Source organism: Eleutherodactylus coqui, chromosome 2 (assembly GCF_035609145.1).
Source record: "Eleutherodactylus coqui strain aEleCoq1 chromosome 2, aEleCoq1.hap1, whole genome shotgun sequence".
Taxonomy (NCBI): Eukaryota; Metazoa; Chordata; class Amphibia; order Anura; family Eleutherodactylidae; genus Eleutherodactylus; species Eleutherodactylus coqui.
The window spans coordinates 289,123,550-289,150,731 of record NC_089838.1 but is presented as its reverse complement, the minus strand read 5'-3'; the positions used below and the strand labels follow the sequence as shown (position 1 = coordinate 289,150,731).

The following is a 27,182-nucleotide window of genomic DNA, read 5'->3' as shown; positions in this document are numbered from 1 at the left end:
TGTAACATCATCTCTTTGTTAGCTAAGATTAATTGTTTTTTATTCAGAACAATCACATATTTGAAGCAGGAAAAATGTAAAGCCCCATTTACACGCAACTGATGATTGCTCAAAATTTGTTCAAAAGATAGGGAGAATGACTGACTGAGCAATCATTCTGCATAAACTGCTAATGGGTATTAATGCCCATTAGTAGCTTATTAGCCTCATTTTCATGTAAATGAGCCTCCCCTCGCTGTATGCTGATAACAGCAGGTGGTCTGTTATCTGCATACGCCATCTTTGTTCTGCCGTGGGACTGGAGCTGAATACAATGTTATCAGCGCTCCCGTGGAAAATCACAGCATGCGGTCCCTGCTATCAGCTGCCCGGCCGAACAATGGATTTTAAACTTAACATAAAATCATTGTTCGGCCGAAAAGCAAACGATGGTAGCATTTACATGCAACGATTACACTCAAAAGACATAGTTTGAGCGAATTTTGAGCGATAATCGTCCCATATAAATGGGGCTAAAGGATCTGAGTAACTTTGATAAGAGCCGAATTGTAATGCCTAGACCACTCAGTTAAAATATCTCCAAAATAGCAGGTCTTGTTAGGTGTTCCAGATATGTAGTGGTTAGTACCTACAAAAAATAGTCCAAGGAAGTGCAACTGGTGAACTGGCAACAGAGACATGGATGCCCAAGGTTCATTGATGTGTGTGGGAAGCAAAGGCTACACTCCTTTGTGGCAATGGTATTCCCTAACGCCAAGATAATGCCTGCCACACTACAAATTATCCAGAAATGGTTTGGGAAATGTGACAAGGAGATGAAGGTGATGGCTACAAATTCCCCAGTTCTCAATCTGATCAAACTATTCTGGATGTGCTAGTAAAAGGTTTGATCCATGGAGGTCTCTCCTCACAGTTTACAAGGCTTACAGGATTTGCTGCTGTTGGTTTGGTGTTGGATACCATAGAGGTCTTGTGGAGTCCATGCTTCACGGGTTAGAGCTATTTTGATGACACAGAGGAGATCTATACAATATTATGGCTCATCAGTGTTTGCTGTATTTTATCCTTTTTTTTCATTTTTTTATTCTATGCAGCAGCAGGGTCTCTTGTTTTTATTAACATGTTATTGTCTTTAACCCCTTCCCTTCGTATGACGTAAGGGTACATCCTGGAGGCGAGGTACTTCCCGCAACTGGAAGTAGCCTTACGTCATAGGGATAGCGTGAGATCATAATAGATCTTGCGCTGTCTGGCAGTGGTAGCCGGCTGTCAGCGATAACCGGCCTCCCACTGCAACAGCGGGGGTGCATCGGAGATGTGCCCCCCGCTGTTAACCCCTTCCCTGCCACGATCTATGTAGATCGCGGAATGGGAGGGGGTTCACAGAGGGAGCGCGGTCCCTCTGTGACGTTGCCGGGCTCTCACGATATAATCGCAGAGAGCCTGGCTGGTTGCCATGGCAACAGGATACCTGTTTTGCCAGTGCCTCCGATCGCTGTAATAAGCGATAAGGCATTGCAGGACAGAAGTCCTGCAATGCCTCATTGCAGCGATCAGAGCTAGTATGGTGCAAGTCCCTCAGAGGGACAGAAATGGTGAAAATAGAAAATATATATTATATTGTACAAAAACAAAACCGTAAAAAAACCTTTTTAAGGGCTTTTTCTCATATTGGCATACAAAAAAAATTAATTAAAAAAACAAATCCCATATATTTAGTATCGTTGTGTCTGTAACGACACGTACAATAAATTGAACATGCTTTTTATCCTGCACGGCAAAAAGCGTAAAAAAATGTTTAGCATTTTGCCTCCCAAAAAACGCAATAAAAGTGATCAAAAAAGCCGTATGTACCCCAAAATGGTACCAATAAAAACTACAGCTTGTCTTGCAAAAAATAAGCTCTCACAGAGCTCCGTACATAGAAAAATAAAAAAGTTATAGGACTTTGAATGCAGCGATTTAGAAACATTTTTTTCCAAAAAAGGGTTTTTAGTGCAGAAAAGTGCAAAAACCTAAAAAAAAAAGAATTTTGGTATCGTTGTAACCGTACCGAACCGCAAAAAAGTATTGTCATTTATGCTGCATAATTAATGCCATACAAAAAAACTTATAAAAGTTTTACAATATAGTCTATATACCCCAAAATAGCACAGATAAAAACTACAGTTTGCGACGCAAAAAAAAGCCCTTATACGGCCGCATTGACAAAAAAATATAAAAGATATGGCTTTTAAAAAATGGAGATGAAAATCCGCCACAAATCGTTGCGTCCTTAAGGCCAAAATAGGCCATGTCCTTAAGGGGTTAATAACGTCTACAAAACAAAGCTCAATGTTGTCTGATTTATGGTATTTTCTATGGTTCTTCTAAAAAAGCAGGACAAGCAAGCTATTGACCTCTCCAACTGATCTATAAGGGAGCCGAATTAAGATTTATCTTTTTAAATTCGTATCTGAAACTATTTAGCACAAAGATGAATCTGATTGGTGGAGATACAAGATGATGCTGAGCAGGATGGATGAAGACAGAAATATGAATGATAGCTCTTTAATGCATCTAGCCTAACCCCTTAAGGACATGGCCTATTTTGGCATTGAGGACGCAACGATTTTTGGTGGATTTTCAAATGCCATAACTTTTTTTTTTTTCTGTTGATGCGGCCGTATAAGGGCTTGTTTTTTGCGTGGCCAACTGTAGTTTTTATTTGCTATTTTTGGATGCATATACTATATTGTATAACTTTTAGTAATAATTGCAGGGAGAGAAAACACATCAATTCTGCCATTGTTTTTTGTGTTTTTTTTTTTTAAATTTATTTATTTATTTATTTTTTTAATAGTGTTTAAAAAATCGCAAACAAAGTTGTTTGTTTTTACACCTTTTATGTCCCTGTGAGGGACTTGTACCATAGCAGCTATGATAAAGCATTGTCCTGCAATGCCTTATCGCTTGTCATAGTGATCATTGGCAATGCAGGACACCTGTGTCTGGCGTCCTGTTGTCACGGTAACCCGTCGGGCTCTCCGCGGTTATAGCGTAAGAGTGCGATGACCTCATAGAGGGTGCGCGCTCCCTCTGTGAACCCTTTACATGCTGCAATTTACATAGATCGCGGCGTGTAATGGATTAACAGTGGGGCTCGCTGTCCTGATGCACCCCCACTGCTGCAGCGGGAGGCCGACTATCAGTGACATTCACCTCCCCCTGCCGAATAGTGCGGGATATCTTCTGGTCTTGCGCTATCCCCAGGATGTAACTGGCCGTACTGTTGTGTTAAGTACCCCGCAGCCAGGACGTACAGTTACACTCTGTGGCATTAAAGGGGTTTTTGAAGACTTAACCCTTTCCAATCCACTGACGTCTGAAGACATTTTGATTGAAGGCTGTAGAGCTCCGATGTCGGAAGACGTCCGGCAGGGTGGTATTACTGTATATTACTGTCCGCTTTGTTGTCGGGGGCCTCTACAGCATGTCCCATACTGCAGTACTGGCTCTAGCTAGCAGATAGCGCCATTGTATAATGGGAGAAAGAGAAAACCCTCTAGGAAACCCTGGATCCAAATTGGATTGCAAAGGGTTAAAAATAAAATTTATGGCTTACAATGGTGTAAAATAAAGAAAAATGGTTACCCCCTTACACCAGCGACTCTCCATCCAGCTCTGATGCAACGGTGCCCGCCGCTTGGAACCCAAAAGAATAAAGGCACAATAGAGAGGGTTTAGAAGCCAGCAAACTATGTGATAAAAAGGGTTGTCTGATCATCGCATATGGAGCGCAAAGGAGGCTCCCCCATACAGGATCTGCTCTCTGTTAGCCATAGTAAAGATCATTGGTTTAGCCCAGTGTTCCCCAACTCCGGTCCTCAAGGCACCCCAACAGGTCATGTTTTCAGGATTTCCTCAGTGTTGCACAGGTGATGTCATTATTGTCGGTGCCTCAGACATTGCCACAGGTGTTCATACCATAGGATATCCTAAAAACATGACCTGTTGGGGTGCCTTGAGGACCGGAGTTGGGAAACACTGGTTTAGCCCATGGAGCCAATGTACCTTTGGGTAGAAAGAGCCCCTTTTACCTAGTTTTTATCCCTTCTCTTAAAGCAGATGTTGGACCAGACAAGTTGTTCATACTGTGATTAAGGACTTCTAGTCTTCACAGCATCACCTTATTTTACATTATCTTATAGGAAACAGACATTGTGGGGTGCAGAGCTAATTTAACATGTCTAAAAATGTGAGAAACAACCACAATAAGCTCTGAAATGAGGAACTATCACTCAGATGTCACCCACAGTGGCAGCTGACATTTTAGAGACTCCTTGACTGGAACCTTGATGTCTCATGTTCTGGTAATACTAAAGCCCTAATATAGAACAATTCCATGTATATTAGTACCATGTACGTGTTGTGGGCATTTAAACTTCAGTCTAGGGGGAAGTCGCCGCTAACTGCCTACCACAGTCATAATACGCTTGATCTTGTTTAATACATTATGTTTAAGCAACATTTATTGATTCTTGCCAACTAGCCCTAATGGTTAGCCCACCCCTGCCTTGAGTCCATCCAGTAGAAGCAACATTCTCTACAGGCAGTGTGATTATTCAGTAAATGCTCAAGAGACTTTGGCCGTATGCTCTATAAAGGGTTATTTTAAGCCACTCCATGGTAGCTTGTGCTTTGGGTTTTATCCCTTGCAGGAAAATACATTTCTCGTCACAATTCACTTGAAGCCTGCAGCAGGTTTTCTTCTGCGCTTTTGCTCTATTTTGTTGACTTTAATTTACCCCCCCCCCCCCCCCCCCTTTACAAACATCCAAGGTCTACAGCATGATTCTGCAAGCATGTCATCCCCATGCTCAACCATTTGGTAACATGTAGGGTTTGGCTTAAAGAAGTTCTACAAAATTAGTAAAACATGACTGTATTCTGCCCAAAACAGGACCACACCCGTTCACAGGTGGTGGGTGGCATGGAATCGTGTCCTAATACACTGCAGCAATGCACTAAGCTACAATACCAGACACAATACTTCGTAAGGTATAGCATATTGCAGTTTCCACATTGACTATATTTTAGAGGTCAATGGTTACTAATAGAGATGAGCGAACCTACTCGTTTAGGGCGATTTTGCAATCGAGCAGCGCTTTTTCCGAATAACTGACTACTCGGACGAAAAGATTCGGCGGGCGCCGGGGGTGAGCGGGGGGTTGCAGAGGGGAGGCGGGAGGGAGAAAGAGCTCCCCCCTGTTCCCCACTGCTACCCCCGGCTCCACCACGCTGCCCCCCCGCCCCCCGAATCTTTTGTCCTCGTAGTCAGTTACTCGGAAAAAGCGGCGCTCTAGTGCTAAATCGCCCTAAACGAGTAGGTTCGCTCATCTCTAGTTACTAACTTTTCAAATAACCTCTACTTATATGAGAGTCAGTGTGATAACTAGCACAACTTTTATTTACTTTTTCTACCCAAACTGATATTTTTGTGCTGAAAAATTACTCTATAGTGCTGGCCACCCGAGGTTCCCGTCCTCCTAATTTGCTGTCTATTGCTTGCTGTCAAGTGATTTACTGGAAACGGCACCATGGCAGAAGTGGAAGAGGGGACTGTGTCACCATGCTCAATAAAGTCTATGAGAGTGGAACGGAAAGGAGTAAGGAGCAACACGCACACACGCACACACACGCAATTTATTCACATCTTTACTACTCAGTCTATACACTTTTCTTCCTGTGTGTGTTAGACAGTTAAAAAAATCCAGAATCTGCGTTTCTCTGCACAGTCTATAGAACATAATGCAGTAGCCAGGCTCCTCTCACCAGTCTAGAGAGAAGTGAGGATCCTATCTGCACCATGCAGAGGGGGAAAATGGGGAAATGTACAGGATATAAGTCATATAATATCCAGAAACACTGTCATTCCTCATGGGGGGTGAGCAGGGAAGGGAACTGTAAAATTGATTAGTTATATTAGTAACGTGGTACTATAATAAGATTTCATACATGGATTATCCAAGTGGTGACTTATTATACTTATCGTTCATTATATTCTATTCATATCAGGTTTTAACAAATGACGTATAAGAAACGAAGCCGTGCTTCTACCTACATGTACTTGCTTACTATGGGTGCAGATTTGCCGTGTTTTGTCTGTACCGTCTGCCTAAATGCAGGAGCTAGGACAAGGCCATTGACTAGTACATGGTTAGTAAGTGGAGAAGAGGATGAAGGACAGGGCACAGGTAGGGAGTTGTAGGCGTGGGCTGAGCATAGACTTGAAGAGGACAGATTTAGAGTAACCAACAGTCAGACGTCTACAGCGTGAGACCACACAGAGCGATAGTCTGCAGCTCCAGTTGGTGAGGTAAGTAGCTGTACTGTGAGATATCCAGCTGCTATCATTTATTAAGGTCTAATGGAGAATCTATGGGAGCATCTGAGAAGATCACATTGATAATGTCTGATTTCGGACCACTGCTGCTTTCTAAAACGCAATGGCTCTATACTGCAAAGACCTTTGGCACTGCCTAGAGATCTCGGTTACTGGAAATGGCACACAACCTTCTATGCAAAGGTTAATCTAAAGCTATTCTATTGTAGTTTTAGTAGCAGACATTTCTGAGCAGTACCAAAGGGGTGTGAGCTCTCTATAGAGCCCTTTCATTCTGGAAATTAGGGGTGATCCGAAATCACAGACTTGTATCTATGACATTTCAGAAAATCATTTTAACTGGATATTTCCTTTAACCAGAGACCTGGAAAGGTATAATGTCAAGAAGTTTGAGAACTTCATAGTCTACTCTCAAGAAACCTAAAAGTTTTATAAAGCCCCATTTACACGCAAAGATCATCACTCAAAATTTGTTCAAAAGATAGTTTGATTGACAGTTTGAACGATCATTTTGTATAAGCTGCTAATGGGCACTAATGCTCATTAGTAACTTATTAGCATCATTTGCATGTAAATGAGGCTCTCTTCACTGTATGTAGATAACAGTGGGTGGTCTGTTATCTGCATACAGCCCCTTTGTTCTGCCACAGGACTGCAGCTGAAAACAATGTTATCAGCGCTCCCATAGAGAACTCAGAGTGCAGTCCCTGCTATCATGAACAATGGTTTTGAGGCTCATATGAAATCCATCGTTTGTCAGAAAAGCAAATGATGGGAGCATTTGCACTGCACGATTATTGTTCAAAACCCATCATTTGAACGAATTTTGAGCAAGAATCATTGCATGTAAATCAGTCTTAACTTTTGCAAGATTGTATGTGTTTTTCCTTCCAGAGACCTTTTTCCCCCAGAGGAGCAGTACTGATGCATTTCCTGATCATCATCGTGTTCTTGTTTGTCGGGCTAGTGAAAGGTATGACTGATATTTGTATTCTAATGTATATTTGTTACACCTGAAGCAGAGCTGAGTTTGTCATTACTGATGGGGATATTTTGATGTGAAATCTGTGACTGTCCATTAAACAGCGGATAAACTTAGTTAAATTTAAGGGGCTTGTCCAGTTGTAAACTATTGATGACCTATCCTCAGATGGGTCATCAATAGTAGATAGACTATGGTCTGCCGCTGTTTTCTGGATCAATGCGCTCGTTTACTGACCTCATTTCTGCAGGAAGCAGACAACTATGTTAATGTAGTGGCCTGGATTGGTATTGCAGGCCACAATCCCATTGAAATGAATGGCCTGTAATACAAAATCTGGAAACTGCAGTGAGAACAGAGCTGTCTGTTTCTTCTGAAGCCAATTAGGTGCACAAGCATAGCTGCCAAGACCACTGCTGATTGGCAGGGCTCCCAGGTGATAGACCACTACTGATCTACTATTAGGATAAGCCATCAATAGTTTAGAACTGGACAGCCCTGTTAAGAAAAGTGCTAGGAGGTAGATATAAAATCCCTTGCTGGTCCAATCTCTCTTCCCTAGGGTTTTGGTAGATTTTTTTTTCCTTCTCTTTTTTTTTAAATTATTTTTTTCTTCTTTTACCGTCTTAGTCCTTTTTCTTTTTCCTCTTTTCTTTCTTTATCCTCTTTTTTTCCTTTTTTATTTTTTTTACATTTTTTTCTCCTTTTTTCCCTTGACTTTGCCTTAAAAAAAGCTCAAAGGGTACTTAGATACACTCTTAGGTTACCTAAGACTGTTACATAGGGCTATTATGGCTCTTACACAGTGTTATATACCATTTTTAGGGGTATTTTTGAATATCTGGTTTGGTTCAAATTATTTCGAAGTAAACCAAACTTTTGGCTGAATTCAGCAAACTGTCTTAGCCAATATTTTCCAAACTTTGTTCAATCCTGAAATCGTCATCAACAGGAAAAGTCCCAAAAGTCCCAGACAACCCCTTTTGGCTGGCTGCACACGACCGGATTTGCATTGCAGGTACACAGGGTCGCTGGCTGCTGTCAGGGCCAGATTCCGCTGCGGGCTCTGCGTATGCTGGCGACCTTAAAGAACTGACTAGATCATATATGTTACCTTTTTGTTTCTGCTTTAGGCCCTCCACCTTGGCTGAATTCTGAAGTTTCCAAAGCCTTCCGTTTAAAGCATCTCTCACAGACTCCATCTCCATCTCCCATGACGTGCCGCTATCCTAATGACCAGATGGACACCATTTTGAAAGAGAGGGAAGTAGGTGACAGAGGGCTGCATTACATCTACTGTGACTGATTTGTATCATGTTTTATGGGATCATTCTATATTGCCGTTTTGGCTTAAGTGTGGGATTAGCACATACATCGGACTATTGGAAGTTAAATTTAAAAAATAGTCTCGTAATTATATGTGCACCAGCAGGCTGTCAGAAAGTTCCCTGATAATAGTGAGTAGTGAGAAGTATAAAAACTTCTGTAGTTGGTAATGTAAGGCTACATTCACACGAGCGCAAAACTTTACAGTAGGAAGTCCTACTATTTGTCCCTAAAGCTACATTTAAAAAAAAACATTACCTAACAGGCATTGTCCGCTCTGCCCCACTTCTCCTCCGGCAGTCCACCCACACTTGTTTGTAGTATTCAACCACTGCTTCCTGGTGAGGGGGTTCAAAAATTCCGCCTCTAGGAAGCGCTGGATCTGATTGGCTGAGGCACAATGCTCGAGACCCAATCACTGCAGTGCTCAATGAACCAGTCACAGCCATTGCATGTTAACTCATGTTCAGTCTATGATCTATTAGTATACCCAAGTCTTTTTCACATGTGCTGCTGCTTAGCCCAATTCCTCCCATTCTGTATGTGTTATTTTCATTTTTCTTGCCCAGATGCATTTCTCCTCGCCTTAAATACCATTCTGTTAGTCGCTGCCCACTGTTCAAGCTTTTCTAGATCATTTGAATACTCTCTCTCTCTTCCCTAGTGTTAGCTATCCCTCCTAGCTTTGTGTTATCTGCAAATTTGATCCGTTTCCCCTCAATTGCCTCCTCCAGATCATTTATAAAAATGGGCCTAGGACAGAGCCGTGTGGTACCCCACTTGCCACATTCTTCCAATTGGATGTGTAGCCATTTATGATCACTCTTTGAGTACGATCACAACAGTTGCCAAGTTTGTTCAGTAAAGTTCACAAGCATTTCAGCATGTAGCTGTCTTCTGATTTGTCAACAACCCCCGTCTACGATGTCCTTCGCGTCAACTGCCATACTGCTCAGTAACTGCTTCTCACCTTATGGACTCGAGGTAAAGATGGTTCCTCCTCACTGATCTGGTGAGCACTCTCCCACATGAGGAGATGTGAGTTATTGCGATGCCATCTTTGGTTGAGGAGGCTCTGCACCCCGATTCCTCAGGGAACTGACCTGCCAAATCTGTTGACAATTTTACAGTTACACAGCACCAAAATTCCCAGATTCACTTCACATAGCTATAAAGTATAAAGTCTACAGCCTCCACTAGTGAGAACTTACTGTATATAAGTTATATACCTCTCATTGAAGTAAATAATACCATAGTAACATAGTGTGTAACGCTGAAATCTATATATATAAAGCTGAAAGCCCTCACTGACTGACTCACTGACTGACTGACTCGCCAAAAGTTCTCCAACTTCCCGATATCGTAGAAACATGAATTTTGGCACGAGCATAGATTATCTCCAAAATAGGAAAAGTAATTGGGTCCCAACTCGATTATTCAATTCTAGCGCAAAAGAATTGGCGTCGAAATTTTACGTACGTAATCTAAATCTGTCACTTCCCAATGCCTTAGAAACTTAAAATTTGGCACGAGCATTGATTATGACATAAATAGGAAAAGTTCATAGGTCCCAACTCGATTATTCAATTCTATGCGCAAAAGAATTGGCGTCATAATTTTACGTGCGGAATGTAATTTTTTCACTTTCCGGTGTCATAGAAACAGGAAATTTGGCACGAGCATTAATTATGTCATAAATAGGAAACGCTAATGGGTCCAAACTTGATTATTCAATTCTAGCGCAAAAGAATTGGCGTCGAAATTTTACGTACGGAATATAATTTTTTCACTTTCTGGTGTCATAGGAATGTGAAATTTGGCACGAGCATTGATTATGTCATAAATAGGAAAAGCTAATGGGTCCCAACTCGATTATTCAATTCTATGCGCAAAAGAATTAGCGTCCAAATTTTACGTACGAAATGTAATTTTTTCACTTTCCGGTGTCATAGAAACGTGAAATTTGGCACAAGCATTGATTATGTCATAAATAGGAACCGCTAATGGGTCCCAACTCGATTATTCAATTGTAGCGCAAAAGAATTGGCGTCAAAATTTTACGTGCGGAATGTAATTTCTTCCCTTTCCGGTGTCATAGAAACTGGAAATTTGGCACGAGCATTGATTATGTCATAAATAGGAAAAGCTAATGGGTCCCAACTCGATTATTCAATTCTAAGCGCAAAAGAATTAGTGTTCAAATTTTACGTATGTAATCTAATTCTCTCACTTCCTGATGTCATTTTATATAAAGGAAACGTCGCATGGTTACCTCCGCGTGGTGTTTCCTGGGTAACGCAGAGAACTATGCAAAATGGTGAACATATGTTTTTCCTCAGTATCTCTAAAGAAACCACGACTTCATAAGATTTTCCGTGTGAACACCAGATAAACACCAGAACCAAATTAACTCGGGCGAAGCCGGGTATATCAGCTAGTAGACATATATGCATCAGCCTATTATCTTGCAATGTTGATCCAGAGGAAGGCAAAACCTCCATAAGGTAGACAACAATTTTCCTCATTTTAGGGGAAAAATTCCTTCCCAACTACAAATCTGGCCATCAGAATAATCCTTGGACCACTGACCCTTCTGTAGTTATTAGTGATTCTAACATGGAATATTTTTACACTCAAGTACCGTCTTAAACTCTTAGGCCTCATGTCCACGGGGAAAATCAGGCCCGCTACGGATTCTCCATGGAGAATCCGTAGCGGGTCCCTCCTGCCCCGCGGACGTGAGGCATAAAAATAAGAATAAACTTACCTCTCGCCTGCTCCGGTTCTTCCCTTCGCCGCGGCGTCATCTTCTCTGCGTCACGGCCGGATCTTCTTTCCTCGGCCCGGCAGGTGTGCGGGGCACGTCACCGACGTGCCCCGCGCACCTGCCGGGCCGAAGAAAGAAGATCCGGCCGTGACGGAGAGAAGATGGAGCCACGGCGAAGGGAAGAACCGGAGAGGGTGAGTAAATTCCGAATTTTGTCTCCCGTGGATCCGGACGGCTTCCATAGGCTTCAATAGAAGCCTGCAGGAGCTGTCCCCGCGGGAGACCCGAACGAAAATGGAGCATGGTCCAGATTTTTTCATGCTCCATTTTTTTAAAAATCACTTTTATTGATCATCAGCGGGTATTTATCTACCCGCGGGTGGTCAATGCATCCCTATGGAATGCGGATCCGCGTGCAGGAGAAGAGTTAAAATCCGCTGCGGATTTTAATTCTTCTTTTGCCCGTGGACATGAGGCCTTAGGGAGTTTGCCATCATCACTTCCTCAGGCAGAGAGTTCCATAGTCTTGCTGCTCTTATAGTGAAGAATCCCTTTCTATGCTATGTAGAAAGCTTTCCTCCAGACATAGAGAGTGGCGCTTTGTTACAGTCACAGTCCCGGGCATAAATAGATGATGGCAGAGATCTCTGTATTGTCCCAATATATTTATACATAGTTATTAGGTCGCCCCTCAGTCATCTTTTTTATAAACTAAATAAACTTCAGTTTATAAACTCTCGGACACTTTTGGATCAGCCATCTTCCCACAGTTTAGTTTTGTACTGCTTCTTTAAGTTAGTTCATTTGTATGTTGGTGTCGGCTTTGATAATATCAATCTACTGTGTTCTTTGGCAGACAAGTCTTCCTTTGCCGCTGACCACTCCAAGCATTATCGATGTTTCTAATGAATTAGCTCGCATTATGTGACTGAAGTATGAGAGCCTGTTTTTCCTAATTTTGCCCTCCAATGAAAACTTTGGTTTGATGCGGTCTAGGACTGTTTTGTTCATGATCTTGGTGGCCCAAGTAATTCGTAGGAGTTTCTACGGCGCTAAAGTTCGAAGGCATAAATCTTCCTCCAGTTTATTTACTTCTGTGTCCAATTTTCACATCCATAAGTTGTGATTGGGAAGCTGATTGAGTTGACTATCCGGCATTTTGTTGCAATGCTTATGTTTTTGTTTTTCCAGATCTTATCCATACTTAACCCCTTAATGACGGCCCCATCGGGAAACTACGTCCTCAGCAAGTGGGCTTTAATCCTAGAGGACGTAGTTTTATGCATCCTCTTAGGATTAATGCCCACTTGCCTGAGGACATGACAGCTCCATGCTGTCGGTGCTCGCAGGTAGCCGACAGCATGGAGCTGTCATCCTGGGCTGCGGGCAGTTACCCCCGGCATTGCGATCGGTGCTATCCAATGGATAGCGCTGATCGCAATAAAGTAAATAAAAGTGGTACAAAAGTCAGATTTTCAGCTGCCCTGATGGATCGGATCCATCAGGGCAGCTGAAAATACTCACCCGGCTTGTCCGCGGTGTCCCCCAGAGATCTGGTCCTCCCGGACCCGACGCCAGCCTTCTGCGCATGCGTGCCAGACGATGACGTCACACGCATGCACAGAAGCCCGGGAGTCCCCGGCAAATTTAAAATCTCCTGGCTCCCGACTCCTGAAAGTAGCTGGGAACCAGGAGGTGTTACCGGGGACTGCCTGGATAGCGGCAATCGCGAAAAAATTACAAAAGTTAAAAAAAAAAAGTAAAGTTTCACCTCCCCTCATGGATCAGACCGGTCCTCAGCGGTGTCCCGGTCTTCCGGGACCTGAGTCCCCTTCTGCGCATGCGCGTGCACAGAGGGGCTCGAGCCCCGGTAAATTTAAAATCCCTCTGTTCCTGGCTGCCATGTGTAGCCAGGAGCAGAGGGATGTAACTGGGGACATGATCACTGTCATCCAATGGATCACAGTGATCATGTAAAGTAAAAAAAAGTGTAAAAAGTAAAAAAAAAAAAAAAAGGGGGGAAAAAGTAAAAAAAAAGTTTAAAAAAACTTGCGTTTCATCTCCCCCCACGGATCATATCTGTGAGGGAGGATGAAATGACGTACCTAAGGCCCTCGGATTTATCCGCGGACCTTACCCCAGCTTCTGCGCACGCGCCTGTCGCCAAAATGGAAGGCGCATGCGCAAAAGCTGTGATAATTTAAAATCTCCCTGCTCCTGGCTACAAAACTTCGCCGAGAGCCTGGAGATTTCACGGGGGGCCGCAGTGAGCGGTTCCTGATCACGTGTTCGCCGTTATCCAATGGATAATGGTGATCACGTAAAAGTAAAAAAAGGTGAAGGTTCATCTCCCCTCACCGATGGGATGAAACTTTTTACTGGAGGCCTCCGTATTTGTACCCCAACATGATCTTCCTCCGTGAACTTTCCCGGATTCTGCACATGTGACCGCTGGCAAAACACCGGACACATGTGCAGTAGTCGGGAAACCCAGGAAACTTAAAATCTCCTTGCTCCCAGCGACCAACGGTCGCCGAGAGCCTGGAGCAGTGACGGGTGGCCTCGTTGAGTGGTCCCCGGTCACGTGATAAAAAGGTAGCAATCTACCTTTGGCCGGTCTTACGTGACCGGATAAGAATTACGGATTCCACATGCGTCTGATTCGCGGTAATACGCAGATCAATCGCATTGGATTACACAATTCCGCTCACATTAGCAGGTCGGAATTGCGTAATCCACGCGCAGAAAAGAGAACGCAGCATGTTCTATTTTACCACGGATATCCGCAACATAGAGCCCATTGTGCTCCATGGTCATGGATATACCCGCAGCCCATACGCAACTACATTGTGTACGGGCTGCAGGTACCCGCGTCATCGCTAAGCGATGGTGCGGGAAATACAAACAAAAAATATATATATACTGCGCATGACCGCCTGTGTGAGTAGGCAGTTATGCGCAGTACATTACGCGGCCGTACGCAGGGTCACAGCCGGGCTCACAGCTGGGATCCGCTGTGGGCCTCCGCAAGCAGATTCCGCCTACGGCTGTGTGAGCCCGGCGTTATTCAGACCGCTACCTGTAATCCGTAATTTACAAGAAGCCCCGGGAACGTTCGCCTTCATGCAGTTCCAGGAGCAGCTTGTTGAGCGCCTTCTGTGTGAGACCGCCGCACCTTATCAAGCTTACGGAGACTCACAGAGCGCCACTTTTTACACCCCAAACCCGCCACTGAGGTCATGAAATGACCCCCAAAAAGCATGAGAGGAGGGGGGATACACGGTTTTATTGCCCCATGTACCCATCCCAACTAGCCTCCGTAATTACCCCTGTCTTTGGAAGTACTACACAGTTCACATTATTACTTTTATCTAAGATTTGGGGAACGCCGGAAAGGGGGCAGGGGGGGGGGGGGGGATTTTTTTAAGGTGTCAATTTTTATTCCGTACAAGTGGACAATGGGGCCTGGGACTTATTCAGTTGTGCCCTGCAATCCAACGGGTGTTCCCTCCATTATAGGCCTTGCCATGTTTCCTGTAAGTAGATTAGGGCCACAAGGGGTATGTTTTTGAACATGGGACAAACGGGGGGATCCATTTTGGGGTGAACGTCCTCATTCCTACATATACTGTACAAAAAAAAACCTGTTTTTAAATTGACAAAATTGTCAAAAAAATGAAAATCGTTATTTTTTCCTTCTGCTTTGCTTAGATTTATTCAAATACTGTGGGGTCAAAATATGCAGTACACACCTAGATGAATTCGTTAAGGGGTCTAGTTTTTATAATGGGGTCATTTGTGGGGGTTCTTTATCGTTTTGGACGCTCAATGGCTCTATAAGTGTGCGATGGGGCCTGGAATTTATTCCGTTGTGCCCTGAAATCCAACGGGTGCTCCTTCCATTATAGGCCTAGCCATGTGTCCTTTAAGTAGATTAGGGCCACAAGGGGTATGGTTCTGAACACAGGACAAACAGGGGTATCCATTTGGAATGTCTTCATCCCTATGTGTGCTGTACAAAAAAAGCAGTTTTTAAATTGATACAACTGCCCAAAAAATGAAAATTGTAATTTTTTTCCTACTGCTTTGCTTAGATTTATTCAAAAATTGTAGTGTAAAAATACACAGTACACCCCTAGATAAATTCGTTAGGGGGTCTAGTTTTCAAAATGGGGTCACTTGTGGGGGTTCTCTGTCGTTTTGGCCGCTCAAGGGCTCTACAAGTGGGCAATGGGGCCTAAAACGCCTTCAAGCTAAATTTATGTTCTGAAAGACACCGACTACTCCTTTCATTTTGGGTCCCGTTGTGCATCCAGACATAAGATTAGGGCCACAATGGGTATATTTCTGAACACGGGAGAAACGGGGGTATCCATTTTGGGGTGTAAATCCTCATTTTCATGGGCACTATAGAAAAAAATATGTCTTTAAAATGACATATTTGCAAAAATATTAAATTTTATTTTTTCTCCTCTAAATTGAATTAATTCCTGAAAAAAACTGGTGGGGTCAAAATACTCATGACACCCCTCAGTGAATACATTAAGGGGTGTAGTTTTTTAAATGGGGTCATTTGTGGGGGTAGCTATTATTCTGACACTCATGAGCCTTTGCAAACTTGGCTTGGTGCAGGAAAACAAAGTGTTCCTCAAAATGCTGAAAAGTAATGTTAAATTTGTACGTCCTCTAAATGGTTAAAAAAAACACAAGTTTTTTAAACGTGCATCAAGTAAACAGATGGAAATATATATCCTATCAAAAATTTGTACAGTATGTTTGAACATATTTGAGATATTACGGTTGAAAATGTGAAAAAATGACAATTTTTTCAAAATGTTCCCAATATTGGCACTTTTAATAAATATACACAAATTCTATCGGTCTATTTTTACCACCTAAATGAAGTACAACATGTGGCGAAAAAACAATGTCAGAATCACTTGGATATGTAAAGCCTTTACGGAGTTAGGCTACGTTGAACGACGCATGTCAGATTTCCAAAATTTGGCTCCGTCACTAAGGCGCAAACAGGCTTCGTCACTAAGGGGTTAACATTGCGCTGTAACCTAGCACAATTCATTGTTTTATTTCGGGTCCTGATTCTCCATTGCAGTCGATTTTCGATCAAGTCTTGAACTGCTTTGATTTCTTCATTGTTGATTTTTCCTGTACCGTTACGACTGTCATGATCTCAAATTTTCTTGATATTCAAGTATAGGCCTGTTTTATTAAAGGGGTTGTCCCGCGCCGAAACGGGTTTTTTTTTTTTCAATAGCCCCCCCGTTCGGTGCGAGACAAACCCGATGCATGTGTTGAAAAAAAAAAACGGATAGTACTTACCCGAATCCCTGCGCTCCGGTGACTTCTTACTTACCTTGCGAAGATGGCCGCCGGGATCTTCACCCTCGGTGGACCGCAGGTCTTCTGTGCGGTCCATTGCCGATTCCAGCCTCCTGATTGGCTGGAATCGGCACACGTGACGGGGCGGAGCTACGAGGAGCAGCTCTCCAGCACGAGCAGCCCCATTCAGCACGAAGAAGACCGGACTGCGCAAGCGCGTCTAATCGGGCGATTAGACGCTGAAAATTAGACGGCACCATGGAGACGGGGACGCCAGCAACGGAACAGGTAAGTGAATAACTTCTGTATGGCTCATAATTAATGCACGATGTACATTACAAAGTGCATTAATATGGCCATACAGAAGTGTATACCCCCACTTTGTTTCGCGGGACAACCCCTTTAACTTCCTTTTTAACTTTTAGTAACAATTGTTCAAGACTCTCTGCCAGCAAAGTTGTATCATTTGCATATCTGAGATTGGTGATGTTTCTTTCACCGATCTTGACTCTGATGTTCAATTTGTCTAAATTGCATTGCCTCAAGATCGCCTTTGCATACAGGTTGAACAATGCAGGGGATAACATGCAGCCTTGGCATAGACCTTTCCCGATTCTGAACCATTCAGTGTTACTGTTTGAGGTCCTCCTGACCATAGCCTCTTTGTTTGCATGTAACGATTGTATGAGTTGCCCCACATGTCCCAGGACTCCCATTTGCCTTAGGCATGACCACAGCTTGTTGTCTTCAATGCAATTGAAGGCTTTGCTGTAATCAATACAGCATGTGTACCTCCTGCTGGTATTCCCAGGCCTTTTCCATGATCCATCTGAGATTTGCAATTTGGTCTCTTGCTCATCTTTCTTTGCAAAAAACGGCCTGTACATCAGGGAGTTCCCATTCCACTATCGCCATCATGCGTTTTTGTATAATCTTTCTTAGAATTTTGCTTGAGTTTACAGTTAATTAAAATCCCCACGTCCTTTTCTGTGTCAGTTTTGCCCAGTAGTTTCCCATTTAGTGTGTAATGGTGACATGTATTTCCCTTACCAATGTGCATAGCCTTACATTTATAAACATCAAACCTCATTTGCCACTCTTCCGCCCAATCCTCCAACTTATCCTGATCCATCTGCAATCGTATACTGTCTTCTCTTGTGTTAATTACATAGTTTTGTATCCTCTATAAATATTGATATTTTACTATATAATCCTCCTACCAGATCACTAATACATATATTTAAAAAAAATAGGGCCCAATGCTGCCCCCTGTGGTAATCCTCTAGTAACGGGGACCCAATCAGAGTATATACCATTTATAACCACCCTCTGCTTCCTATCACTGACCAGTTACTTACCCACTTACACACATTCTCCCCCAGACCAAGCATTCTCATTTTATATACCAACCTTTTACCCACCAGCGTTTTTTAAAAGGCTGCGATATCGCTGCGTTTTTTTTACTGCAGATGTCAATGGGACTTTCTAATGTTAAAATCGCATTGCACAAAAATCGCAAGTTTGCGCTTCTGGGTAAAAGCCCTTATACAGCTATTTTCCTTGAGGTACTCCAGGATAGAATCTCTTAGAAACCCTTCAAACATTTTACCCACAAGACTTACTGGTCTGCATTTTCCAGTTTCACTTTCTGAACCCTTTTTGAATATCAGCACCAAATTTGCCAAACACCAATCCAGTGGAACAGACCCCATCACTATAGAGTTCTTATATATAAGAAACAATGATCTATCACATTTCTTAAAGGAGGACTAACTTTTCAGACAACTTCTGCTCATCTACTACCCCGTTTCCCCAAAAATAAAACCTGCCCTGAAAATAAGCCCTACTCAGATTTTTGGGGAGACTTGAAATATAAGTCCTACCCAAAAAATAAGCCCTAGCTGCATTACAATAAAAAAGCACTACATTACCTAGCAGGTTCGGTCCACTTCCCTCCTGCTTCTCTTCGGAGCTCCCACAGGCTTCCTGCAGTCCTCGGCCACCCATAAAAGATCACTTCCTGGTTATCTAGGCAATCAATGCTGTGCTGGATGTAGCAATCACAGCCATCACATTGGTTAATTGAGTGCTGCAATGATTGGCTGGGCAACGCTCCAGAACTAATCAAAGCCATTGGTTCCTGAAGGTGGGATTTATGAAGCCTGTAACCAGGAAGTGATCTTCCTTGGGTGGGCGAAGGGTGCTGGAAGCCTGCCAGAACTCCAGAGAGCAGTGGGAGGGACGTAGACCGAGCCTGCTGCCAGGTGAGTATACTAAGACATCCCCAAAAATAAGACCTAGTGCCTCTTTAGAGGCAAAAATTTATATAAGACAGGGTCTTATTTTAAGGAAACACGGTAGCTTGTGTTAGTCTCATCATTTCTGTGATATAAGTGCATAAAAATTGTAGTTGTTTAACCACTGTAAATCACGTTTGAAGTGGCTGCTACTAAGAGTCTCCCTTCCAGCCCCTCTGCCATCCACTCTCTGTGGTTGGGTACAGGGCTTTTGTAGTAACAAGACAGTCAGACATTTCCATAGCAACAAGAGATGGGCTATCTTCATAGGCAGCTCCTGTGCACTTACAGGCTACAGCCTGCAGAACTACAGACACTGGGATTAGGATCTTCACATTCTCTGCCTTCCCTGCTGCTGCAGCCTGAGGGTGCATGTCTGTACACATATTACACACACATTATTATGGATTTACTAACCATTCGGCCAGCATGCCTCTGAAAGCCTGAATCATCCTGGGAAAGCAGAGGAATGGGCATTATACTCCCTCCTTGCTGATTGTACCAGAGTCAGTGCAATGCAGCATGGGATGTAAGAGCAAGGAAGTGCAGGACAGTGAACTATTGGCAGAATGCTGGGCTTGCTACTCACCCTAACCCTTTAAGTGGATGGCAGACAGAAGAACAACAGAACAATGGGGGAGACCACCTGAAAATCAGAAACCGGATCCAAAGCAGTAGACAATTAAGGGGGTAAAGAGAACCTGGTATATTTTAGAAAACTTGTTGAAAACTCAGGTACACTTTTTAGTTTCCTTAGAACCAGACATGTATGCTATTGGGACCCAGCGATTTGTCTGTTTTAATCTTTTTAAGGTGGCTCTGCACTTCTTCCTGGGTTAGACTGGTGACATTTAATTGAGAGTTTACTTTAGCAGCCTGAGTTTCACCTGATGTTTCATTTTCCTGAGTTAATACTCTGGAGAAAAAACTATTTTATAGATTTGTTCTCTCCTCATCACCCTCTACAATTCTTCTTTCATTACTTTTTAAAGGCCTAACACTTTCCATTTTAATCTTTTAACTATTTATATTGTTGAAGAACAGCTTAGGGTTAGTGTTTGCTCTCTTTAGCAATGAGTCTCTCAGTGTCCACCTTTGTTGCTTTTATCTGGTTTTTACATAATTTATTTTTTCTTATAGCTATAGAAACTATATTAATACATCTGCAGGTAGTGGCATCTGTCAGCAGCCATTGCAGGAGAAAGGACAAGGAAATTAGAATCTAGATCAGACACTGGGAACTGCCATCAGTTTCCATAATGAACATGTTCTTGTCGTCCATCACTATAGTTTCTATGCGCGTCAGAGAACAATATTTGGGACTCTGTGGTTGTCCAGTTGCTGGTTCGGGGTCCAGACAAGCAGTGTGAACATGGCAGTATGTGCAGTGTGAAAGTAGGAAGCAAGCTACAAATTGAGGTAAGGTGACCAAAATGTTCTTTCATCTCTGTATCATTCTTTTCCTTAAGGGTGCCTTTACACGCTGTGGCCAATGTACAGTAACGGAATGCAAATTATAACTATTTGCCAGGTTTCATCTAGACTTGAAACAGTGGCAAATCCAGGTGCAACCCAGCAATTAGAGACTTGTAAAAAAAAATGTAAAAGCTTTGGCAGAGACCTCTGCTCTAGTTTAACCCCAACAATAAGGTGTGGCTTTGCACATTATTTAAGCAGGTACAATTTGGTTTTGGATTCATGAAATGTCTTCATAGTAAGGCATGGGAAAGAAGTGTTTTCACGAGGATATGGAAGAAAAGACATTAAATCTCTGATGCCTTCAAAGAGGTATCTCCATCTTGGCGAGTTATCCCCTATACACAGGATAGGGCATAACTTGTCGATTGGTGGGGGTCCAACCGCTGGGAACCCTACCAATCCAGAGAACTGGAACCTGTCACATCTCTGAATATTGACAGCAATAGGCATGCATGGAAACTACCGCACCATTCACTTCAACGGGAACTGCTGGAGAAAGCTGAGTGCAAGTGCTTAGCAATCTCTGGTGGTCCTATTCACTTCATTGAGATCACTATGGATTGCTGAGAACTTGAACTGGGTTTTCTTCAGCTATCCCATTGAAGTGAATGGTGTGGTTCTGCAAACGAACAACGACTACAGTCAAAATTTCATGACCGCCGGAATGCTTTCTCGGATCAGTGGGGGCCCCAGTGGTTGGACCTTCACCGATTGACTCGTTATCCTTTATCCCGCAGATGGGGGATAACTTGCTGAGAGGGGAAAACCCCTTTACCTGTAAATTTTTAGAAACCTCTTCAGCCACCAAAAATACATCTAGTGCAAAACCTAATTAAAGACAATCTGCCATCAAGACATACAGCTTTATATTTGGGCATCTCTCTGCTAAACTAGAAGGTAATAGTGCCTTTACCCACAGATGGGATTGCAGAGCGTGACAACTGATCTGCAGACTGGATACACATTGTATCATAACCTGATGAAACAGTTAAAAACATTGTAAATAAACTGTGTACTTATATGGCCGCTTAAAAAAATGTAATTTTAAGTGCATCAAATCTTCATAAATTTTGGAATTTATATTTAACTACAAAACAAATTATAAGGGAACCGGTCAGCAGAAAAATTGTTTTTGCAGCATGACACAAGCAGAGCAAACATGCTGGACACAAAAAGAGTCTTTAAAGGGGTTGTCCCGCGCCGAAACGGTTTTTTTTTTTTTTTTAACCCCCCCCCTCCCCGTTCGGCGCGAGACAACCCCGATGCAGGGGTTAAAAAAACAAACCGGAGAGCGCTTACCTGAATCCCGGCGGTCCGGCGTCTTCATACTCACCTGCTGAAGATGGCCGCCGGGATCCTCTCTGTCTGTGGACCGCAGGGCTTCTGTGCGGTCCATTGCCGATTCCAGCCTCCTGATTGGCTGGAATCGGCACGTGACGGGGCGGAGCTACACGGAGCCGGCATTCTGCACGAGCGGCCCCATTGAAGACAGCAGAAGACCCGGACTGCGCAAGTGCGGCTAATTTGGCCATTGGAGGCCGAAAATTAGTCGGCACCATGGAGACGAGGACGCTAGCAACGGAGCAGGTAAGTGAAAAACTTTTTATAACTTCTGTATGGCTCATAATTAATGCACAATGTACATTACAAAGTGCATTATTATGGCCATACAGAAGTGTATAGACCCACTTGCTGCCGTGGGACAACCCCTTTAAGTTTCACCAGAAATCCTTACTACGAAGGCTGCATGTCCAATATGCCAATGCGCTGTATTGAGTCAAAGAGGCGGTGCTGTCACCCCTCAAAGTCTGCAACATCACAGTAGAAACCCAGCATGTCCTCCTGCTTGCCACCTCCCCCTGTGTATTAGTGTCAGTACTGGTAGCGCTGCAAACTTGCAAAAGTGCTATATGCCCCTCCATCTGCATCTCCTCCATACAAGCGCAGTGACACGCTAACTCGGAGGAATGAAAGCTCCACATCTTTCCCTCTAGACAGCGCATACTGGGCACACAACATTCAAACTGCCACCATAATGTTATTTTTCTGCTGACAGACTCCCTTTAAAGCTCCTGCCACCAATGTTAAATATGTAACATGTTCTCTCCGGTGGTAGTGACTTTGGGCCCCATCAGGTAACAGGAGCCAGGTGACACTGCTACCTCTGTACCCACTAGAACTATGCCACAGAGCAAAGGGGTTCTTGCTGAAGACATGCATTCACTCTTGTAACATCTGATGGCCTCAACGTCTTTGTCATGTATGATGGAACCGTAAAATGTACCTCCAACTATGACAATTAATTACATTTTATGTCCAAAATGTGGTCTAATCAGTGTGATAATATATCTTTATACAAGGCGGAGTTCCACGTACTCTGACTCCCTTCACTCCGCCATATTAAAATTCTGCCTACATCCACAATTAAGGGAGGGGTCTCTCTCAGTTTCTACTTAAGTTATTGTGCCAAGTTTTAAACAGGATAGAATATAAGTGTTTGATGGGTGGGACTCCCAGTAATCACAAGAACAAGGGTCCTATGACCTCCCATGTGAATGTCTGGCGACCGAGCATATGTGCACTGCTGCAGCATTCAATTCAGTGGTACTACCAGAGATAGCAGAGTTCAAGTGCTTGACTATCTCTAGCAGTCCCACTTAAACGAATGGAGCAGCACTGCACATGCTTGACCACTGCGCCATTCATGTGGGGACCTTCAGCACTCCTATGCGTATGAATGGTGAGGTATCTGGCAGTCAGACCCCCACCAGATAGTTATCCCTTACCCTGTCGATAGGGGAGGAGTTTAAAGGGGCACTAACTTTTCAGACAACTTATGCTTATCTTCTAGCTTGTATTAGTCTTAGAATTTCTGTAATATACTTGCACTAAACATTTTGTTGTTGTTACCACTGTAAATCAAGTTTGAAGTGGCTGTCATGAGGGGTCTCCCTCCAGCTTCTTTGTAGTCCACAGTCTGTCATTAAGTACAGAGCTTCTGCAGTAATAAGGACACAGGGACATTTCCTTAGCAAAACGGGGAGGAACTATCTTCACAGGTGGCTCCCGTGCACTCAGAGGCTGCAGATCTGCAGCCAGTGTGATAATCTCCACAGTCTCTACCGCTCCTGCTTGTACAGCATTTGTGTGTGTGTCTGTGCGCACATTACATGCCCAATGTAGTGGGTTTACTAACCATTTGGCCTGAATATCTCTGAATGCCTGAATCATCCTGGGAAACTAGATGGGCAGGCATTCAGATACTGGCTACCTGCTGATTGGATCACGGACTGAAATGCAGCATGGGAAGTAAGAGCAAGGAAGTGCAGGACAATGAACTATTGGCAGAATGCTTGGCTTACCACACACCGCTTCCTTAAAAGTGGATTACAAACAGCAAAACAGATAAATAGGTAAGACCACCTGAAAGTCAGAACTTACAGACAAGAAACAGAGTACAAACAACAGCAGGTGAGTGGGTAAGGAGAAAACTTGTTGAAAACACAGGTACGCTTTAAATCTTTGCACAACCCCTTAAGTTAGAATTCTAAATCAGTCTTCTGTAAGCTTGTAAACTTTTTTGTTACTCATTTTATGATGGAAAAATAGCTAATCCTTTCCAATCCAGTTTGTATCCTGGTTTTCCTAGGGGGTTTACTCTTTTTCTGCCATTATACAACGGTGCTATATGTTGGCTAGAGCCAGTACTGCAAGGGGTGACATGTTGGATAGACTCCGACAGCAGAGAGGCTGGCAATATACAGTAAGAGAACCCCGACGGACGTCGTACAACATCAGAGCTGTACAGCCTTAAATCATAATGTCTTCAGAGGTCAGACAGTGGATTGGAAAGGGTGAAGAAACATTTACTTTCTTTTTCACTTTATTATAATATTTTATGTATCTTTGTGATTTATTGCTTTAAAATATTTTCTCTATTAACCTCAGCAATGAAAATCTCACAGGTGTCTCTCTCTGCTGCTCCACCATCTCTTGGTCTATCTTTGGCCCTTTGTTTTCTCTCTCCATCTTCAAATCCTTTTAACGATTCCCGTACCATGCTTGTTGTGAATGGCTGCCCAGCTGATGTAGGCGTGTCCTTACCCATGGTCCCACCCCTGCCTTGCACCAAGGCCTTGCTGATGAAGACTTTTAACTTCCGACTTGCCCCTTTTTACAACAACTCTATACAATTCCTGCACTGTAGAGTCCAGTTGTGCTATAAGGAAAAAGCATGCAGTGGTAGTGCCAGATCAAAGAATATTCCCGAGGTAAGTACGGTCATAAAGTAGGATATTATGGCTTACTATCACTTTAAAATTTATTAAAAATATTAACTCTCTCTGCACCACAGCTGATCATTTTTGCCTCCCCTTTTCTCAGTGTCGTAATCCCGAGGACCTCTGTACCCGTATTAGTGCTGCACCCTTGCACCTGAAGCCTGGGCTCCAACGTACAGTGACTCAACCTCTGCTGGTCACCATTTCTGCTCCCACCCGTCCTCTGGTTCAGTCCAGTATTGGTCAGTATTCTCTGTTTGTAGTGAAAGCATAAGAAACCATAGTGATGCTGTCAACCAAATTTTTGTTTCTATTCTAGGCCATAAAAAAACTGCTGCATCTAAAGTTCAAGGTAAGACTACTAGGTTTCGTCAGAGAATGAAATAGATCACAAAATGAGTAAAACTTATGGAAGATTGCATAATAATGGGAATTTACTTAATTAAAGGGGTTGTCCCACGACAGTAACTTCTATCTCATTGGTGGGAGCCTGACTGCTGGGACACCCACCAATAATGAGGTACCCTGAACGTCCCCTGATGAACAGGTGGTCACACGTGCACTGCTGCTCCATTCATGTCAATGGGACTGCCTCTGCTTGGACTTGCCTATCTCCAGCAGTAAAATTAACATGAATGGAGTAGCAATGTGTACATGTGACCACTGCTCCATTCATTCAGGGACCTTCAGGATTTCTGTTCCTCGTAATCGGTGTAGATCCCAGCTGTTGCAGCACAGTTGATTATGTCCTATTATGCCCTATTCTCATTTTCACCGGGAAAGACTAGAAGCAATGGGATGAAACTGAAAGGGAGGAGACACAAATTAGATATTAGAAAAAACTTTCTAACAGTGAGGGTGATCAATGAGTGAAACAGGTTACCACAGGAGGTGGTGAGTTCTCCTTTAATGGAAGTGTTCAAACAAAGGCTGGACAAATATCTGTCTGGGATGATTTAGTGAAGTCTGAACTGAGCAGGGAGTTGGACCAGATGACCTTGGAGGTCCCTTCCAACTCTACCATTCTATGATTGTATGATCATTGCATAAAGCATCCGCTATTCCGTGGATCATGTGACCAACTGTTTACGGTGTATATATCCTAGAGATATGTCATAATGTGCTGTTTTGCATAACCCATTTAAAGGGGTTGTCCAGTTGTAAATTACTGATGGATTATCCTCAAGATAGGCCATTAATAGTAGATCATTGGTGGACCACTGCCTGGGATCCCGGATGATCAGCTGTTTGCTTCCTGCATTCATCAGCACACCGGGTCAGCGAACAACTTCAATCCCTCTGTAGTGGTCCGGCTTGGTATTACAGGCAAAGCTCCTATTCACTTTAATGTAAACTTTACATGTGATACGAAGCCTGGCCATTGCAGAGGGAAGGGAGTTGCCTGCAGAAATCAGCTCAGTTAACAAGCACTAGCCTGGTGAAAAGCTCAGCACTGGGTGGCAGACTCTTGCTGATCTACTATTGATGACCAATCCTGCAGATAAGTAGGCTATCGGTACTTTACAACTAGACAACCTAAGTGATCAAATGCTGTCCTCCTGCAGCCATCACTAGGGGGAGCTCACTGCATACAGATGTATAAGTCCTTCTACTGAGCTCTATGCGAGTTGTCTAAACTTGTAAGCAGTAAATTCCTCTTAGTGGTTTCTGCAGGAAGCCAGGATGTCCATAATTGACACAATTAACAATCTGCTCACACTTATCTGCATTCTTCCAGAATCTGCTGTACATGGGATAGGAATAGCCGGAGTGGTGAGCATCACACTCAGCTCCTTTTTCATTGGGATGATAATGACAGCTGGACTGTGGTGTATTCATAGCAAGACAGGTGACTTTGATTTATATATGTATATTGTACGGTATATAGTTTCTGTCTGCAGGTTCATAGAACTAGTATTTCTGACAAGCTCATCTCTTCTTCACAGCTCCTATCAATCAGGTGACGTAAGACTCACGAGGCGTTCGGGATTCCTGACGGTCACCCTTATGACACTCGTGTCTTCTCACCACATTTTTGATAATATCATGAAATAAGAATATAATAACTGTAGTGTTTGATGCACCCCCCCCCCCCACTCATAGCTATAGAATAAAGCAAGATGCATGAAAGTGTCCAGTAATGAGTAGAAAAAAATCTCTATACTTTGTATTTTCTTTGTTTTTAAAGTTTAAAAGGGTTTTCTGGGACATTACAAAAAAAAAAAGCTTAAGAGACAAGGAAGATGATTTCTTATGGGGCGAGGAGTACATAAAAGAAAAAAAAGCTATGCCAAATCTCAATTCTTCTTTTTTTTTTTTTTGTCTG

General features: G+C 43.1%; 1 protein-coding gene across 1 annotated transcript; it reads left to right on the top strand.

The window, feature by feature from the left end:
- The first annotated feature begins 737 nt into the window (after positions 1-737).
- TGFBR3L (transforming growth factor beta receptor 3 like) lies at positions 738-26,825 on the top strand. Its single transcript, XM_066589433.1, has 9 exons — positions 738-821; positions 7,280-7,358; positions 8,501-8,634; positions 20,388-20,516; positions 24,542-24,847; positions 24,960-25,098; positions 25,176-25,208; positions 26,595-26,705; positions 26,803-26,825. Exons 1-9 carry the CDS (start codon positions 738-740, stop codon positions 26,823-26,825), a joined length of 1,038 nt encoding a protein of 345 aa, XP_066445530.1.
- The last annotated feature ends 357 nt before the right edge of the window (positions 26,826-27,182 follow it).

Excerpts from the sequence above, each read along its gene's own strand:
- TGFBR3L (XM_066589433.1), top strand. The coding sequence starts at position 738 with ATGGTATTCCCTAACGCCAAGATAATGCCTGCCACACTACAAATTATC. Across the intron at positions 24,848-24,959 it reads GATCAAAGAATATTCCCGAG|TGTCGTAATCCCGAGGACCT; the intron begins GTAAGTACGGTC and ends CCCTTTTCTCAG. Across the intron at positions 25,099-25,175 it reads TCTGGTTCAGTCCAGTATTG|GCCATAAAAAAACTGCTGCA; the intron begins GTCAGTATTCTC and ends TTTCTATTCTAG.